The 17265-nt window shown below is 40.1% G+C and overlaps 1 protein-coding gene across 1 annotated transcript in view; it reads right to left on the bottom strand.

Moving 5' to 3' along the window:
• Positions 1 to 2597: 2597 nt before the first annotated feature.
• HPS3 (Hermansky-Pudlak syndrome 3) overlaps positions 2598 to 17265 on the bottom strand; it is a 20503-nt gene continuing 5835 nt past the window's right edge. The window contains exons 4-16 of the mRNA XM_009884376.1: positions 16183 to 16375; positions 15835 to 15916; positions 12990 to 13144; positions 11447 to 11555; positions 11055 to 11236; positions 10528 to 10705; positions 9663 to 9893; positions 7706 to 7891; positions 6350 to 6538; positions 5826 to 5933; positions 5257 to 5463; positions 3845 to 3935; positions 2598 to 2725 (exon numbers count right to left, since the gene is read on the bottom strand). Of these exons, the coding sequence (XP_009882678.1) occupies positions 2598 to 2725; positions 3845 to 3935; positions 5257 to 5463; positions 5826 to 5933; positions 6350 to 6538; positions 7706 to 7891; positions 9663 to 9893; positions 10528 to 10705; positions 11055 to 11236; positions 11447 to 11555; positions 12990 to 13144; positions 15835 to 15916; positions 16183 to 16375 (2039 nt within the window). The remainder of the gene's footprint in view (positions 2726 to 3844; positions 3936 to 5256; positions 5464 to 5825; positions 5934 to 6349; positions 6539 to 7705; positions 7892 to 9662; positions 9894 to 10527; positions 10706 to 11054; positions 11237 to 11446; positions 11556 to 12989; positions 13145 to 15834; positions 15917 to 16182; positions 16376 to 17265) is intronic.

Genomic DNA, 17265 nt, shown 5'->3' with positions numbered 1-17265 from the left:
CTTCTATTTTATAAACCGTTCTGATTTACAGAATACGTTGTGCCAAACTTAAGATTACACAGAAAGAGATGCAGAAACAGACTTTAACTTGTAGCAGCAGTGTGTTGAATTTCTCATGATCAGCCATCTGAAGTGTATTAAAATGTACCCTTCAGCACATTTTAAAGCTGTTTTCAAATCTCACTCGCAATGTCTAGAAGGTACTGAGATCCACTGCTCTCATTTTGGACTCTTCTCCATATGTATAGTGTATTCTTTTGATTAAATGTGTCTAACAAAAGCTATTTTCCCCCTTACAGACAAACAACGCTCTTTTTTCCTAAGATTATTCAATCAGTTCAAGTGTAACAGTACAGCAGGCATGCTAGAAGGATGAAAACATGTTACCACAGTGATTCTCCGAGGACTACCTTCAGGAAAGCTTTTCTTGAGAAATACTATCTCCTGGACAATTCATCTCCATGTGTGTTTTGGAAGATTTCATTTGGTGGCCCATGGCTAACAAAAGGGCCACAGACTAAGACAGCTGAACGGATATAACAGCTTATAAGTATCTTTTTCTCTAAATAAAAACAGTATCTTGCAAGCTAAACGTATTCTAGGTGATGCCTAATGCATGTTATTTAACTGCTGAGGAACACGAAAGAGCCAAACGAAACGTACTTTCCTTTTTTTTTTAAAGTTTGTAAATAACCCTGTGTAATGTATAACAGCAGTATCTGCTGTCACATTTTACTAGTCAGGCATGTTAGTAGTTAATTCTTGGAAAATAGGAATTTGGTTATCACTTTATTCATAGGTTCACACTTAAAATATATATACTGACATATAATTGAACAGCTAAAAAAATAGTTCTATTGTTTCTGTTGAATTAGTTTATAATTTTGTCCAGTAACATCTTTCAAGATAGTGAATTTAAAAGATGCAATGGCTGAGGGATCGTGATTCGTGATTGCACAAGATATTTTTGGTTTTCTGTTACGAAAATAATTACAAGACAGACAAAGTTATGCCAAAATAAGCCTGATGAAATTCAGCCAGTGAAGGGCACAATTTGGTGACTACTTTACCTAAGACCTTTGCTCTGATTAATCTCCTTTTGCGGTCAGTTGTGCAGTGCAGACCTAGGCAAATTAAGCAGCAGTAGTAGTGCACAGCTGATGCTGGTCAGAAATGAAGCAGTAAGAGCCGATATCCTCATCCCATCCAGTTGCGTTCTAAGAGCCCACCTCCACCCAGGTTAGACCTGTGTCAAAGGAGGGAAGGGTGTATGGGACAGGCAGGCAAATACGGCTTTACAGCTACACAGGCAAAGGAAGCTGCTTCTCTCTAACAAGTCTAAACCGCTTTGGCCTTTTTTAAGGTAGAAAGATTCTACTGGAACTAGCATAATCCTATTAGTAAATTAGGTCATCGATTTTTGGCGGTAGCAGGAATCCTACATAGATAAGTTAAACTATTTTTTTTCCTCTTTTTTTTTTTTTTTAATATTTTTTTATTTGCAATGTAGATGATGTCTTCTGACTGACTTCTACAGGTTTAAGTAACATTACAGCTTCAGTGAAAATGGATTTGATAGAGTCAATGTCAGCTAATTAGGCCTTTAGATGGTTATGGGATCAGAGTCATTGTTTTATTAGTGATGGATTCTCAAAAAACCAAACTGCATTCATAAGAAAGTTATAAACACTGTGACAGTTTATTATGACTGAATCCCAGCTGAAGGAACAGAAGGATGTTTTCTGCCCAAAAGACAGACAAACATCAGTACATACATTCACAAGTACCTGAGATGCTTACCAAAAAACCTAGAAGAAATAAGAGTTTTCAGACGGATTTTTGACCGAGCAATACTTCAAATACCTGTCTAATGACCAAGTACAACAGGAGAAGAAAGAAAACAAAAAACAGCAAGCAAGCGGTAGTCTGTACCTTCCACTCCCCTTGCAAACACTTCTGCTTCTCTTTGATTTCTGGCCTTTTTTTGTGAATTGCAGTGAATTTTGTGAACTGCAGTGTAACACTTGCATGGGTATGTAATTAAGACAATAGAGCAGCTGACTGCTTTTGCCAGCTGGAATTGAAGGGAATACAAGTAAGTGTGGCCCAGTTCCCCGTGGAAGCGTGAGGCACTCTTACTCCTGCTGTCAGACACACGCCAGAGCTTAAGCCCCTCCCCAGGTCAGCGCTCCAACCCGCCAACACAGCACTGGGACTGACCCCAATTCACTCCAGTGAACACTGCGTGCCCACTGCGCCATACAGTCTGTATTTTTAGCTGCCTTGGCTCTAACTTCACCCTCACTGAGAAGGGGAGCGAGCCCAAAGCTGAGGAGCTGTGCCTTCACCAGTCCAACCGCCCTTCAGCTCTACTGGGCAGGAATTCTGGTCGGCTCACAGAGTGTAATCGCATTAGCTTCAGAACAGATGCTTTGCCTCAGACAATAGCTGCCATTCAATAGCTGTCATAAGGTTCCAACTGAGAAACAAGGTGATTTACATGAGGGGAGTCCCACACGTAGTTCTACTGTTGTTTCATTTACTTTCTCATTCCAGCACATCCTTTGTATCTGAGCGCACAGCCGACTCTCCTTGTTTTATGTCAGCAGCTTCCTGCGGCTGCAGTGAAGAAGATGTGGCAGGAAAAATGCTGCGGTTCCATCCTCTGGAAGCAGACTGAGGAAATCCCGTAGTTCCAGTTCCATTGCAACAACTGATAAAGTTTCTTCTCGGAGCAGGGGAGAAAATCTTTTTTAGGTATTTTGGTTTTAGAACACAGAAACGAAAAAACATTCACAATGTATTACCAATCGAAGTCATCAAATTATCTAAATATTGCAACTGGAATGACATTTCAGACCCTCCCACTAGAGAGCAAATACAACTACAAGGAAATCTCAAAAGTAAACTGAAATTATGTCTTAGATTAAAACCATACCTCTGCCTTGACTCAGGCCTGCATGTAGCACTAATGCTTAGAGGTTTGACCTCATACTTCACACGTTTTATATCAAATGCAAAGGAAGCCCTAGAAATCTATACCAGTACCCCAACTCACCACTTGTGTAAAATGGGATGTTCTGCAAGCAGCGCCTCAGATCAAAACATTGAACATTATGTTCTTATAGCAGTTACAGCAGTTACTGCATGAAAACAATGTTTCAAAAGAAAAACCGCCAGCACTAGAAACTACAACTTTATGATAGAGCATGGCAACTGTGCTGCACAGTGCAACCCTGTGACAGTATTTTTCTACCCTCAGGCATTGTATCAGCAGTTTTTTAAAAATATATGTGCTTTAGTCAATCTTCTTAATCCGTCAAAACAAACACATGGGCCCCTCAGCTATACACAGTATTATGGACTTCCCAGAAACATGTACCAGGACTACATCAGCTGCCTGGTTTCTTTACTTCTAGTAGTAATACATTGTGTTTTTTATCATCAATACACACTTAAACACCCACTGGGTTATCAATAGTAGCCTGTCATTGCTTAGAACCATATAGTCCCTTAGCCTAGAAAAAAAACAATTACTATCTATTATTTCTACTGAGTAGGTTTTTTTAGTGGTATCTATTCCTGACCTACATAGAAACAATGATTCCCACCATTCAACTGTTTTCAATACAAAATGAATGCCATGATTTTTATATGAGGCAACATACCACACTGCAGAATTCTGTGCTAATGACTGGAAACCCTGCTGAGCTGTATTACCTGTAAAAAAGGTCCCCTTTTTTTTTCCGAATTACCACATCAGTAGTCCTGCACCTGTACAGCATTTAGAATGTCAGATGACGTGCGAGGGCTTCTGGAGTTGAGCTGCAATCAATTGATTTACCTTTCAGTGATGAAATAAGAACAGGGTGGTCATTTCCAGTAAGTCTGGCTCTCTTGCAAAGTTCAGGAAGCAGTTTGTTCCACCACACAGCCTAATCCACACAAAAAACACAACAGAAGTGTAAATTAACAAGGACTGCAATTAAGAGTATGAAGGACCTGCTAAAAATATGCTGAACTGAGCTCAGATGTGTACAAATACAGGCAGGTTATGGTGAACTCAATAGTTAATTTATATAATGCTTTGAAAGGCAGTATTTTTGCACATGTTGTATTTTCAATTTTCAGTGCAATCTTTTTTTACTTGAAAATTTTTACACGGTGCTCCCTAGTGCCGCTATAGATAAAAGTTTGTAAGAGAAAAAAGTCACATAATTAGCAAGACTAATGCAGTCAGCAGATTAAGGTTCTTCCCTCCAAACAGCTCCAAAAAAAGTGAATAGCACTACTATAAGAACACTGCTGTCTCCTGACCTAATCTGTCTACTTCCAACACCTGCAATAGTGAATTATGTTTTGTGTATAATTTTGTTGGTAAGAATGAAGAGAGAGGAAGGGATTTCTTTCCTTATTTTTTAAACATGGTAACTCTTTTCTTCCACCTGTGTGCAGACTAAGTACTGCAACCTCACATTCAAGTCTATAACTGAGGTGGAAACAATCAAAGAAACTATTTTCAGATCTGAATAAACAGCACAAATCTGGTTTTGAACACAGTTCTAGTACGTCCATCTCATAAAGAATAACCTTTGCTGACTCTGGCCAGCAAAACTGTGTACAATTAATTGAGTATCTGTGACGGGCAATGGAAGTAAACTCCTTTACTCCTGGAAAACTGGGATAAAATCAGCTCCACAATTAAATCTGTATAGAGGCCTAAGCGGAAAATGGGACATGAAGAACATAACATTCCCACCAGTGCACCAGTACCATTCTGATGTTAAAAGGTCAGAAGATGTCACTAGAACACAGGAAGAACACATTTAAGTGTGATTTTATTTGAAGGACCATGATCTCTTACCAGTTAGTTTATGACTAAAATTTCACATTATACCACACTGCCAAACAATTTAAAACACTGACTAGTGAGAAACTAGCTGTTTTTTTTCATTTACAGTGGAAAAAGAACATATTACTCTCCCTTTTCTGAGGCACTGCGCCATCTGAAAAGACTATGCTTTAACTTTACTAGAGTGACTGCAAGGAGTCACAGAAGAAACTGGGGAAAAAACCAATCCATTAAAATCAGTGGGGACTGAGTTACGGAATATAAATGCTAAGCAAGAGGTTCAAAGCAAGCTAAGCAATTTACTTTGCCTGAAAGCTGGGCTATTTGATCCATCCAGAGTCAAACTGTACACAACAGTGTTTTAGTTAGGAAAACACTGAACAACTTTAATGGAAGTAGCTCACCCGATTGTCGCCCTTCAGCTCGTGCTGAGCGTACAATACAGCTGCATCAGGACACCTTTCAAGAAGCTGCTCAATGGCCTCCTCGTACTTGCCAAGACGGGTACTGCAGAGGACACGGATGGCGAGGCCAACGTGGCCAGCCTCTGCCAGGGGCTCCAGGACAGGCAGAGCTGAAGTTATATTAATTGACTGACTACATAAAAGAGACTGAAGACAAGACAAAAAAGTCTTGTTGGGATTTAAGACAAACTTTGCAAGAAAGATGCTAACCATAACCTTAAAACAGAAGCCCTTACTTATAGGAATAATTTTGAAATAATATTTCTTTTAATAAATGTTACTGAAAACTGAGAAAGCAAGTTTAGAGTGGACTGCAAATGTAAATACCATTGTTATCAACATATCTCATCAGTATTTTTTTCTTCCATCATTTCAATGGGTCTTTTAGTTCAACTTGGATAACCTGAGGGAAGGAGGAGTGGAGTCCACTAGAGAAAGTTGTTCATACGTACAGGAACACTTTCAGAACAGATCTAAGCTGTAAACAGTAAGATTTCAGGGTTTCATACCTGTAGTTTTGAGATATCTTCACAGCAATCTTTATCAGATGGAGAGCCCGCTGACATTATGGAAGTTACCCATGGGAAAATCAACCCAAAATGATTACAGGAGTTTACCTATACAAGAAAGAATCAAGTTATAATAAAAGAAACATTTCTGTTAGTAACAGTTCCATGTGAAACCCATCATAAGTGAAGAAAATTTTACCCTCCAATAGCATAATTTAGAATAGCAGCTACTCTTTCTTCTGGTTTATACAACTTAGTAACAAATAAACTGGAAACTTCCATTTAATTCTGTATTTCAAATTTCCCATTCAGAATCCTTTAAAATTCATCATTCACACATTTTTCTCATTTAGTCAGCTTTGTAAAATTGCAAACCGTGCCCCTGACAAACTCTCATTGTTTCATTTTAGCCCTTATTTGTGTCCAGAGCCAAGATTCCTGTTGGAAGTATACTAAGGATAGTATTTGGACAGATTTTGAAGGGACAATGCAGTCACAAAACTTCCTCTGAGCAGTACACCTACCAGATCCTCCGTTGTTTTCAATGGCTTAGTCTCAGGAAGTCGCTGCTTTGATATCCTCCAAACATACTGAAAAGTAACCCTCAATAAAAGCTCCTGAAGTATTTCCTCCTGAGAGCACACTACAAGAAGAGCTTCCCAGAAATCCACCAAGAGCTGAGGAACAGTGTTTTCACTGTTACTACACAATATCTAAGGACAAAACCGGGAAAAGACAGCAAGTCAGCACAGACGATGGCAATTGTTAGTAGCAGAAGTTAGAAGAGACAGGAAGAACAGTTTTTCACTTTCACTTGAAGCAGAATTTTGGTTCCTTTTTTTGTCTCGATGTATTTCTAATAGATATTATACTACATAATACAGCAGTGCTAGGCAAAGTAAAAAGTTCACAGAATGATTTTAAGGTAATCAACTCTAAATGATAGATTTGATTTCTTCTTCAAGATTTGCTCCACTGCAAGAAACATCAGCATGCCGTCAGCAAGGAGGATGTTATAAATGCCAATAGCCGAGCAGGTGTCTTTGAAAGAAGAATCTAAAGGCCATGATAAGGGATGCTGTGTAGCTCAGCTGGGTACAATGGTAGGACCCACAAGGGAGATGCTTTAAGGTCTGGTGTGCCAGCGGAAAAGACTTTCACTTGGTTTCCAATTGGCTTTAAACAATAACAGCCGTTCTAATCTGAGTTTCGTGACTTGGTATTTCTGATACAGGTCTTTCACAGTAACAGATACAAGACTGCAACACACCTACATTGAAGAATACATGGGTTTAATCCAAATCATGGTATTCATTGTAGACAAAAGAAAAAAGTTGTGTCTATTCCCAATCTAAATACACGTCAGTGGCACCAAAAAAAAATTCTGTTTATTTTTCTTCTCATAAACTGCAGAGACCCACACATCATTCAGAAATTTACACAGAACATCAGAACATTACATACCTTCATATTTAGGTCTGATTCTTTAGAAGTATGTTTCAATCCTAATGATTTCTTCAAAAGATGCTTAAGGAAGTGATTTATCTAAATTCTGTTAAATTTCAGTAGCCTTAGGAAGCCCGATTATTAGGAAGCCATTGAAAGATCTCTGAGATCGGGGTACTCTCCATTCAAATGACAGGGTCAAAACAAAGAATTTAATGCAATTTTTTTTTTTCTTGATTTAACCAGTATTTCTTTCCACAAGGTCCAGATTACAACTCTGTAGTCATCTGTCAAGACTGGAATATATCCAACCCTCATTTCCCTCCTTCTGAAGAAATGCTGAAATGTGAGTGAAGGAGTGACCGAGGCTGCTTTGTTTACCTGTAACAAGATCACTATGAGAAAAACAGAAGAAAAAATGATCACAGGCCAACCTTGAAAAAGGTATCTGCTTCTTCCAGTTCCATTTTACTGTTCTCATGTAAAGCCACAGCGGCAGCCACCAGTAAACCAGGCTGCATCTCCTTCAGGTGAACAGCAAACTCCGTTGGAATAACAATCCCTTCCTTACGCTGTCTCAGGAGTTTTGGTTGCCCAATGAAGCCACAAGCCAGTACTGTCTACAAACACAGCCAGATATAAATCAGGTAAAGAATTCAATCCACATATGATTCAACACAGCAAACTCAATATTTCCTCAGACAGTGAAGTTCAGACAGATGAAATGAAGGAAAGCCAGGGCAAGGAAATAAATCCTTTCTACAATTTACAGACCAGCTCCCCAGAGACCGAGCTCCAAGCCGTGTGCTGGAGCAGCAGTAGGACATTTGCCTGAACGCTGCAAGGAACATGCTGTTGAAATCTGGAGTTACTGTGCATATAAGAAAATAAATTTCACTATGAAACCCAAGACATTGAATACACACAGTGTTTTGAAAAATCACTGGCTGAAATTTCAATAGACCACTTCGCTAAATTTCAGTAGACTACTTCGCTGAAGCATGATTTCTATTTTGAAAATAAACCTGAAACAATAATCAAAATGTTCTGCACTATGTGCAACGGTAAGTTGTTGCTGGATATCTGAGTCCTTTTGAAGGTAAGCATGACAAGACAATATTTCCACTTTAAAGACAGTGGGGAAACGATGCCTGGGCAGATTAAATGAATTACACAGGAAACATAAGGCAGACCTAGGAAGAAAATTCAGATTGCACCCCGCTATGCATACCAACTGTCTTTCCTTTCTTCACCTTTCTAAAACTGTTATTGTTTCTACTTTGCAACAAAACGCTTTTTAAATGTAAGGTGCAATAGAACATTTTTAACAGGTCAGATTAAAAGGAAACAAAAAGGAAAAAAACAACACCCAAACCCCAGCCACCTTATTCTCTAAATAACACCCATGCAGTGGAATGTGTATGTTTGCTCACAATGTAGCAATTTTACTTGGTCATGCTACAAATGGTTAGAAAGAAGGTGGTGCTGAATATCATTGTTGAAACAGCTCTCCGCAGCTTCCACCTTGCAATTCAAAAACTGCTAACTTTGAAAGCTCTCCAGGACTTCTCCAACCGAAGTAGGATAATTGACCTTGGAACAGCCATCTTAAAAAGTTTTTAGACCTTAGTATGGGAAAGTGTTTTGATATTACACTCAACTCTCATAAAGAGTCTGTACTTTGAGCTCTGTCACCTTTGAATATTCAGCAGTCCTGATCAACATTAACAAGAAGTAATTTACTGACTGGTCTCAGTCCAAAACCGCACATGGACACCTATAGCACAGACTGCTTCATGGACATTTTTTCCCCCATTGATGAAGAACTCTTGCTTTGATAGTACTGACGTAGGTTCTGATCTGATCTTAAAAAGTGTTAAGTGCTTTGATTCCACATAAGAAAGACAGAAAATTGGATACAGAAACTTTAGTTTATGTGCACCATGGACATTCTGCTCCAACAGCAATTTTAGAAGGGCTGTTTGCATAGAGAGAGCGTTTTGATGGGCATATCACACTAATTACAGGTGGAAGGGTGTAAAAATACTACCATACAACCCTGCCGTGCTGCTGAAGAGCACTGGCTCTTGCAGAGCTTGTTACACCCCAGGAAACAGCATTTAATTTATCAAGAATTAACCGCTTCAAAACTTTTGATTATTTGGTAAGGCTTTGCCAAGACTACCCTCCCTGCAGGGTAAGCAGTACCGTCCCAGGAACGCCAGCCCTCGATTCTGCTGTCATTGCTGACATTCGGTGGAGCCTATACCACACATCAGGAGGAAGGGCAGTGACTGAAAGTTTGTTTTACTGTAAAATACAACTACAAGCCAAACCTACTGACTCAGTCTTTGCAAAGCGTGACTAGCTCATGATTTCAGCACACTTTACCTCCTTATAGGAGTCCATCTCATGTGCATACATCGTCAGGTCTCCCATTTTCAGAGCCATGAAAGCCTTAGTAAGTGTCAGGACCACTGATGGCATCATCTTTTCTACTTTCTGAAGAAACTTGACAGCTGTCAAAGGACACACTTTCGTCATGCAGGGGCTGCAGAGGATATGAGGCAGCTGCACAGGGTCAGCAAGACAGAATATCTGGAGAACTTTATTTGCTGATTCCTATTAAAATAAAAGCCATTTGACAGGTCAGACCTTTCCAGATATATAGTCTTCTATGGCATATGAAAGTATTGCAGCTTTTGGGAGCGGTTGTTTCATTTTTTTAATAAAACAGTCAAATACAGCTTAGCTATCACATCACAGTGCCTTTCCTGCATCTTTCCTCCCTGCTGGTAAAAGTAAAGGATCTCAAACCAGCAGTGATTCAACTCATATTCTGGGGCGCTAGGAGAACATCCACTACCACAGTGAATTGGTTTTACCAACCCGTACAATTGGGCAATCTTCAAAGAAACAGTGTATTTTGTTAGACATACGGGAGATTAAAGAAATTTGAGGCAGAACTTTCCGAAAACTGAAGTGTCTCTGTCTGCAAGTGGCAACTAGATCACTAGCAACAGGCATCATGATAGCCAAGTCCATAATATGCTGCTTGAAAGCAGCTCAAAGCATCACAGGGGCTGCTTGCTATTTTGTCAACAAAAATGGGAAAATAAAAACCATTTGAAAAAGAACAACTGTAAAATCAAATAAGCAGCTCAGCATTTTCAAAGGGAATTTAATTAAAATCTGATACACAGTTCTTAAAGTCAAAACCAAATCAATAGATTAAGGAAAAGAAACTTGTTTCTACCTTACTTAGTTCTTCATTTAAGTCTTCATTAAGAGAGTGAGTTAAGTAAAATATAAATCCTCTTTCATATGTCTGTGCTTCATCACCTTCTGAAACTAGCCTCTTTAAAACTTCAGTCATGGATAAACCTGACATTCTGTAGTATGGCAAAGCAAGGTGGTAATCCTTTGTGTCAAACCTGTAGGGAACAGAGAGGAAGCAAAAACCGAACAAAACAACTAAAGCCAACACTTTCGCCATCACTGTTTATAAAAATTAAAATAATACGTCAAACAAAGTTGCAGACACACCAGTACCTGCAAACGCATAGCTAATATTCAACGTAATGTTGTATTCTGTGACCAATGACAATAAAGACAACCAGATAGTGCAGAGATGACTAGATTAAGCTGCTTCCACAGAATGTAAAGATTTATATTATATAAGCAATACTAACGTAAAACAGCAAAGAATGATGGATTTTCATTTTAACGTTACATTACAGGAAACGAAAGCTCACCTATATCACTTTGACATCTAAAACATACCTGCTGTAGCAGTCTCCTAAGAAGGCACAACTTTCTCTGAACGCTCTGAGAAGTTCTTCTTTCTCATCCGATTTAAGGAAACTAGGGTCCATTATTGCTGCTCTGACCAGTAAGTGAGCCTCACTTAGAAGATGGATGCAACTCTCAGTTTTTACATTTTCGTAAGTTCTACTATAATCTACCTAGAACAGACACAGGATACGCTTAGGTTGCTGGCAAAAATTAAGAATATGCAGGAACAATTCTAATGAGAGCAGCACCCATTTGCAATAGGCTCATGGGCTATTAATGAGAAATACATTACAGTATATTTAGCAACGACATGCATCAGAGATTAATTAACAGTACTTATTTTTAGTCACCAAACAACAAAAGCAGGAGTTGGGCAATACCATTTCTCTGTAAAGCTGAATGGTTGAAACAGTGTTTATAATATATAAATTCCAACCAGGCTCTGACTCGGAATTTGTTCTGGATTTGATGCTGTCAGCCTTTCTGAAACTAGAGAGAAAGAAAACAGTTGAGTTGTCAGTGTTCAAATAAACACTATGCAGCCAAAAAAACCTCACTCACTTGATAATTTATATGCATAAGTAAGTATGTTTGCAGGCTAGTAAATGCTTGAGAGATAAGTTGTGAATTTAAGTCATAATGGTTAATAACAAAATGGGGATAGGTATCTTCATATACCAGGAACAGCATCAAAACTATCCACTACATCTTCTCCCTGGCTTAACACCAGGTAGTATCAGATACGTACATGAAGTTAAGTAATTCAAATTAGCTAAGATGTTTACTTACTTTCTGTAAGGATTTACTGCATGTTTGCCCCTGCAGCTCTACTAAAGTGTCTGCCAAGACATGGCATAAAAAAATATATTTGAACGCTTTTACTTTAACACATTGGCTAGGTCTATAAGACCCTAAGGCTAAAGCACTGACTGCGGGGGGAGGGGGAGGAAACACAAAACTTTCTTTCTTCTGTTATTTGGGGGTTTGGTTTTGTTTGAACTGTTCTGGGATATTTACATCTTTATTTTCAAATGACAGTGTTAAGTAGACTAGTATTTGTTCAACTTATGTTCTTCACAGAAGGCAAAAAGCACACCTTCCTCAAATGCCAACTATAATCTTGGAAACAACATAACTAGCAGAAGAAACTGTGCACAGAAAACTACCATATTTTTAATTATCATTCTCCTTGATGGGCTTATCTTCAGCTTCTCCTTACTAATACCGGTTCGAATAACTCTTCAATCAACTATAGCTGTCCCACTTTTGTTAATGAACTTGCACTGACTTTAAATGTGATTTCTGAATAGATGTTTTAGAAAAGCTGTTTAGCTGTTTTATCAAAAAAAGAATGGGAATAGCAGTTCTCATGGAAATAGACTAAAAGAAAAAAGTCACAGGTGCCTCTGGCCACACACATGCTACAATAGTATCTTGGACCCAAGTCCAATCCTTCTTTTGTCACGGATCACTATAGTGATATTCATAACTTTTCTTGGAAATAACGCTTAGCCAAATGTAAGACATTCTCATTTTGTGCTACAACACATTTTGTTAGCCTGTACCTTGGGTACTCCTACATACTTTTGTTTCTCAAGATAAGTATTTTTTCTTCTCAGTAGCAGATATGTTCTTAGTAATGTTATTTTAACATCACTTATGAAAGTTGTTTGTTACAATCTTGAGTAACTTATTTTGTTGATTTCAAGCATTTGTGACCCTACTCTCATTTCTTCTATGTCAGTTAATACAGTAGAATTGCAAAAAAAAAAATAAACACTTGATTTCTGTTCTCATGAACTAACTAGGCAGTTATTTCCAAACAGTTTTCCAGAGGAACCTCTCTTCAACTCCAACACCCACAAATTCAGCACTGTACACAGAACTATAAATACCATCTCCCTAAAAGGCACAAATCCTTACAGCATCTTTCTTGTAGGCTTTCTTCTTTCAGTAATATCTTCTGTGTCCGCCTGAGTCAAAAGAATTATATGGTTTTTGAAATGACAGATAGCTCTTGGACCTATAAAAAGCTGCATTCTTAATGTGCAGACATCCAGTGCGACAGGTGGACAAGCCTATAAAGGAAAGTGATTGTTTTGTAATTTCAGTTAGTATGTACTTTGAGTCTTTAAATAAAAATAAAAAAAAGAACAAAGCGTAACCTTTGTCCAATGATCTGACAGTAAAAACGTTCACTGGCTTTCCTGAGTGCTTCACTTAAGCAAGAATAAAAATACTTGTAAAACTATGACATAAATCATTTAACAAAGGGTAAAAAAAAATAATTGTTTCACTCTTCAAAGCAACTACATAGTTTTAACTGTGTGCCTCAAAATAACTGATCCTGAGGGAGATGCCTAACATCGAAAACTTAATCCCAAATAGTTTGAACTTGGTCAAGTTTTAAGTGATTGTCTAACATGGTTATCAAGGTCTTGATTTCATTTGCTTATAAAAAGGAATTTAGATAGAAGTATTATATTTGCTTGACTATTGTTACACAGCGTACCCAGTATTACAACCCTGATTTGTTCAATATGCACCTTTCAGATAAAACTTACCATATCACAGAATTCACAGAATGGTTAGGGTTGGAAGGGACCTTTGGAGATCATCTAGTCCAACCCCCCTGCCAGAGCAGGGTCACCTACAGCACGTTGCACAGGACAGCGTCCAGGCGGGTTTTGAATGTCTCCAGAGTGGGAGACTCCACCACCTCTCTGGGCAGCCTGTTCCAGTGCTCCACTACCCTCAAAGTAAAGAAGTTCCTTCTCATGTTAAGATGGAACTTCCTATGTTCAAGTTTATGCCCATTACCCCTCGTCCTATCACTGGGCGCCACTGAAAAAAGACTGCTCCCATCCCCCTGGCATCCTCCCATTAAGTATTTGTATGTATTAATAAGATCCCCCCTCAATCTTCTTTTCTCTAGACTAAAGAGACCCAAGTCCCTCAGCCTTTCCTCATAAGAAAGGTGCTCCAGTCCCCTAATCATCTTTGTTGCCCTTTGCTGGACCCTCTCCAGCAGTTCCCTGTCTTTCTTGAACTGGGGAGCCCAGAACTGGACACAGTACTCCAGATGCGGTCTCACCAGGGCAGAGTAGAGGGGGAGGATGACCTCCCTCGACCTGCTGGCCACACTCTTCTTGATGCACCCCAGGATGCCATTCGCCTTCTTGGCCGCCAGGGCACATTGCTGGCTCATGGTCATCCTGTTGTCCACCAGGACTCCCAGGTCCCTCTCCACAGAGCTGCTCTCCAGGAGGTCAGCCCCCAACCTGTACTGGTGCATGGGGTTATTCCTCCCCAGGTGCAGTACCCTACACTTACCCTTGTTGAACTTCATCAGGTTTCTTTCTGCCCAACTCTCCAGCCTGGCGAGGTCACGCTGTAAGGCAGCACAGCCTTCTGGCGTGTCAGCCACTCCTCCCAGTTTTGTGTCATCAGCAAACTTGCTGATGGTACACTCTATCCCTTCATCCAGATCATTGATGAATATGTTGAACAAAACTGGGCCCAGTACTGACCCCTGAGGGACACCACTCGTTACTAACCTCCAACTAGACTCTGCACCACTAACCACAACCCACACCAGGGCAGGGACACCCCTGAGGGACTGCAGCCCATGGATGACCCATCCCAGGGCAGAGACGGCCCTGAGGGATGTCACCCATGGAGGACTCCCATCAGGGCAAGGACACCCCTGAGCGAATGTGGCCCATGGATGACCCATGCCAGGGCAGGGACACCCCTGAGGGATGTCGCCCATGGAGGACTCGCACCAGGGCAGGGAGACCCCTGAGGGATGTGGCCCATAGAGGACTCGCACCAGGACAGGCGTGGCCTGTGGAGGCCCCACGCCAGAGAGGGTGTGCAGCCTGCGGAGAGCAAGCTGCAGCAGGGACACGGGCGAGGGACTGCAGCCTGCGTTACCAGCAAACCTCAAACCTGCTGCTGAGGCAGGAGGCAGCCCATCGCCTGACTGGGGAACCGTGACAGAGTGGATACCACCTGCAGTGACAACACAGAAAGCTGAGACTGCAGAAGGGACAGGACAGATCGTGTCACACGTCTGTATTCTTTACCTCAGTATCTCTACAGAGAGCAGACAACACATGTTCAGCTCTTGAAAATTTTATACTACTTCTACTGTCCCATGGTTTCTTTATGTCTGCTGTCTACAAGCTCAAAAGAAATCCTTAAATGCTACTCTAAAATACGCTTCAGTCTATCTTTCCTGGTATTTTTACTAACGTATATCCCAATCTTTACAATTCAATAGACTTTTACTAAGAAGCAATTTAAGGAAGGGGAAAAGTCTAGACCTCCAAGGATTAAAAGCCCTCCTCCTAAAAAACATGCACCGAGTATCTGCCGCAGACTTGTTCAAGTGCCTACACTCCTCTTACAAAAACGGGTTCCTCAAGGACACTTGAGAGAGAAATACCGTCAGTTGCAGTAAGGGAAAACTCTGCCCCCTTCATTCACATTTACACAGGAAAGCATGGAATTTCGTTTAAAATGTAAGTGATTTTATAGCTTTTGATGTTTCTGAAAACATTCTGCTAATGGTCTAGATTGTTTCATTCAGACATTTGTAGACCATCAAAATACAATATGCCATAGATTGAAGTAAAATATTAATTTTGGATGTTATTTTATTGGTTTAGTCAATAGAAACTAACAGGATTTCAGAAGGAGACATAAGGAAACTAAGTGCCATACTGCTACCCCCATTCTTTTAGCAAGGTAACCAGAGGCACACCTTCACAGTCGTGTCAATATACGGATCCTCATCACGAGCTGCTGCTGCGCTGCACCGCACTGTGAAACACTGCAGGTTCTCACTAGAAGGAAAGAAGAAACCACAATGATGAAAGAAAAAAAAAGACAACTTGCAAAAAGCAAGCAGCCAAGACTACTACAGAGAATGAGATCTTTTTCCTTTGCAGAAAAGGGCGTTGAAGCCCAGGCAGGAGGGCATGCTGCACTATCACATGAGCCTACCCAGAGAGTTCCAGGAGGCCATGAAGGACATATCAGAGGAGGGGAAAAAAAAGCAGCAGCATAGAAAAACGTAGTAATACTATCAGCAAAATCATAAATGTAGTACCTTGTAATGACATGCAGGAACTGTGGAGTGAGAACTGCCTGCTCTGACTTCTCTGAATATTGGTAAGTAGAAATCAGTTCTACTAACTTCCCAAGGGAGTAGAGATATCCAACGTGAGGTAAAGAGAAAAAGCAAAAGAGACTCAGTAATTCTCTCTCATTCTCAGTTTCCTCATGGGCCGTCACAGAACTGCCTAGGGGTAACAATGAGAAAGGCATTTTATATACGTCATAAATCAAAGCCTGGCAATTCCTTTGCAAGTCCGATGCCTAAAAGATACTATCAAACCTGCCCAGGTTGTAGACTGGTTTTGTTAGTAGCTAGTGAAGAGAAAAAGAACTATATGAAGATCAATGTACAGGTCAGGTCAGTGCACAGGTCAAAAATTTGTATGTCATCTTATTTGGAGGCATTTTTAACAAAAGCGTGGATATATCACCGAGCGAATTCTATAGATGTAGCACCATCTGGCAAGATGTAGCACCAAACCCTGGCAGGTTCATCGCAACTAAGCATCCACGGATTGAATGATCAGCCTGATCTTAGACAACCACTCGTGAGCTGGGATGAACACTCATTCAGAGCTGCAGTGCACCAAAACACAGGTCCTCATTTAAGGGAAAGATTGAGAATGGCAGAATTTATCTAAAAAGCCACTTTGGCAGGTAAAGGCTATGTTCAGATTCTACAGACCCTCTTGCCAAAGACTGTAAATCACAAAAGAACCTTAAGACAGCTGGAGTTAAATGGCAATTAGCTCATGCTCTTGCATCAGCTGCAACTTAAATGAGGCTTTGCTACTCAGCAGCAGACAACCACAAACCTGGTGTCAGTCAGAAAAGATGACTGACAACATACAGCATTAAATTTTTCCATGGGTCTGCTGGGGCTTGAGCTAGTGTGTGTTACCAAGCCCCTAAAATCTGCCTTCATCCCTTGCAGTTTTAATTAAAGCCTGGCAGAAAGTTAATCTGTATCTTAATGATTATTAAGGTTTACTACTTTGATTTCCACTGCTGACTAATAAGAAGCAGTCTAGTATGTGAGGATAATTTTATGAATGCAATGGAAAGACAGACTGTT

The sequence above is a fragment of the Charadrius vociferus genome, unplaced genomic scaffold (assembly GCF_000708025.1).
Source record: "Charadrius vociferus isolate BGI_N301 unplaced genomic scaffold, ASM70802v2 scaffold104, whole genome shotgun sequence".
Classification (NCBI taxonomy): Eukaryota; Metazoa; Chordata; class Aves; order Charadriiformes; family Charadriidae; genus Charadrius; species Charadrius vociferus.
This window is presented reverse-complemented; position numbering and strand designations above follow the sequence as displayed.